We start from the raw sequence: 2,541 nt of genomic DNA, 5'->3' as shown, positions 1-2,541 counted from the left end.
GCTCAGCCCAGCCTGCACCCTCTCTAATATGGGAACCTTCAAGGGATGTCTGACATCCCTTTCACAATCCAGGCCTGCTGGCTCCCAACCACTCACTTGCCTGACTGCCTGATTGCCCCTAACCACTTCTGCCTGCCAGCCTGATTAATACTAACCACTCGCCTGCCAGCATGTGTGATGCCTAACTGCTCCCCTGCCAGTTCAATTGTCCCTAAACTACCCTCCCTTGAAAGGCCAATTGCGCTAACTGCCCTTACCTGATATACTGGTCGCCGCCAACTTCCCACCCCTGCAGCCCTGCCCACCCCCCCCAAAGGCTAAGGTGGTGATTTCCAAATGGCAAAAGTTCGATAAAGTATGGGGAATAATAGAGTGAGCACAGGATATAATTTATTGAGATTTATTTCTTATGCATACACAAACAAGTTAACCAAATTCAACCATATATAATTTTCTTTTATAAAGATAAAATGTATAAGGAGTAAACTGACAATCTTTTACTCCTGCTCTAGCTATTGAAAAGTATCTTAAAACAAATTTCTTTCACATTTCTAGTAAATGTCTATAGCAATGTGATGGTATCTTATTGCAGGTGACAACAGATGGATGGTTTCATATTTTAACAAAAGTGCTTACTAAGAAACCTCCTTAGAGTATTAAATGTGTGACCATTACCATTCATATACTTGGATATTTTGAAGCTACTAAAACCAATATTTGAATAATACATGTCAACAAACAATAAAATTTCAAGGTACACATATAAAAGAGGAACACAGGCATATACAGTGTGTTCCTTTCAGCCCCACCACAGACCTAAATTCATGAACACAAACTGCCTCTTCAAACAATGCATGAGGAAACTATCCCTGACTTCCCTAAGGTGTGGGAGGAGCTGCCTGGCTTGGCCTTAGAACTCGCAGTGGCTATCAGAGTCCATAGCTATGGCCATCACTTTTTCTCTGGCTCTCTCTTTTTCATCTTTCAATGCTTCCTCATACTGAGATGGAAAACAACGTGGGACAGTCCCATGAATCTTCGCCAGAAAATGTAGGACTTTCATCTTGGTGGTTTCAGCATGGGCTCTTGGGCCCCACAGAAATTTAAATTCTGCAGGATCACTGTTGTCTACCTTCTGGTACTTTAGGTATTCCTCCTCCACAAAATGTATGGTGATGAGCTTCCTGATATCCCCAAAGATATAGTGCTTCTTCTCATAATATAACCCCATCACACTCAGAACATCCCAAATGTCCTGTTCGGTGGCACTGTTGCCCTTCAGGAAGATTGCACCCAGGATAAGTATCAGGATGCCAGTCTTAGGCACACCAACTTCGCCATGCAGCAGCCCGTCATAGGTGAGGCCTATTTTGATGAAGATGGAATAGCACTGGTTGAAGGGATCAACATCTATCACATCAAGGCCAAAGACTATCTCCATGCGTTCAGATGCTCTCTGGAAGACATCAATGAAGTGGACTTCATAATCTTTGCTGATATTCTTCAACATATCTTCTTTGGTTATTATCTCCTTCATTCGATACTTGAGCAGGAGGAAATTCACCAATGAAGCCACATTTTCATCTAGAGCATCTATGGGCACATTACTGGGGTCTGGATCTACCTCTAAGGTACTATCCTCCTCCTCTTTGCTACTGGAGCCCTCACCATATTTGATTGATGAGGAGACTGTGGTGACAATTGAGGAAGAACAGAAACTCTGAGCACTCTCAGAGGTACTGGGGATACCAGCATCAGGATCCTCCTTCAGATTTCCAGGCATTTCAGGATGGGCGGAGAGACAGGCTTCCTCCAGAGCCTTGGACTCCTGTGCAACCTCCAGGCCCTGGGTCTCACTGTGGGTCTGAGAGAGTTGATCAGGTGAGCATTGTGGATTCTTCTGAGGAAAAGCCATGAGGACACTTGTGGTAATCAGGAGTGTGAACAAGAAGAAAATGTGGAATCACTCCCTAAGGAAAAGAAGGAAGATGTGAGTGGCTTCAGATGCTAATCTCAACTGGGGTGGCTCTGATAAAAGCCACTTCCAATGGTCCTTTCCTGACAATAGTGCCACAGGGCCTCACAGAGTACCTGTCCTCCTGGATGCTGTGTCCCCCATACACATGAAAGACAAATACTCAATGTTCCTCAGGGTGCAACCAGGAAAGCCAGGCTGAGAATTCTTAGGGATGACAGTAGGCAGGTGCGGCTGAGCTCTGTAGAGCCATTTGTGTTATGAGGAGTATGGTCCCTTCAAATCTTCAATCAGGTGCATTACCGAGGCATTCCCTAGGAACTATCAGTCATCTCCCTCATGCTATATATACTGTCCCCCTAAGAGCAAGTCACATCTCCCTTCAGTCATTACTCTGTATCTTTCTAAGGAATCTGTACCGCTTGTTAACTCTATCTAAAACTGATCCCAACTTGGCCCTATCAGACCAAAATTGTCAGGTAGAAACTAACAGAAACACAATCATAGTAGGGGACTTTAATACTCTACTAACACCACTGAACAAATCCTCTAAACCACATGTGTCA

The 2,541-nt window shown here is 44.2% G+C and overlaps 1 protein-coding gene across 1 annotated transcript; it reads right to left on the bottom strand.

Annotated features, from left to right (window-relative positions):
- Positions 1-910: 910 nt before the first annotated feature.
- LOC311615489 (melanoma-associated antigen B16-like) lies at positions 911-1,915 on the bottom strand (the record flags this gene model as incomplete). The annotated part of the gene is made up of 1 exon (XM_084870859.1): positions 911-1,915. One exon carries the CDS (start codon positions 1,913-1,915, stop codon positions 911-913), a length of 1,005 nt encoding a protein of 334 aa, XP_084726985.1.
- Between the last annotated feature and the right edge of the window lie 626 nt (positions 1,916-2,541).

Source organism: Pipistrellus hanaki, assembly GCF_964339955.1.
Source record: "Pipistrellus hanaki genome assembly, chromosome: X".
In the NCBI taxonomy this organism is placed as follows: Eukaryota; Metazoa; Chordata; class Mammalia; order Chiroptera; family Vespertilionidae; genus Pipistrellus; species Pipistrellus hanaki.
Note: the sequence above shows the minus strand (reverse complement) of the source record. Positions and strands in the feature narration are given on the sequence as shown.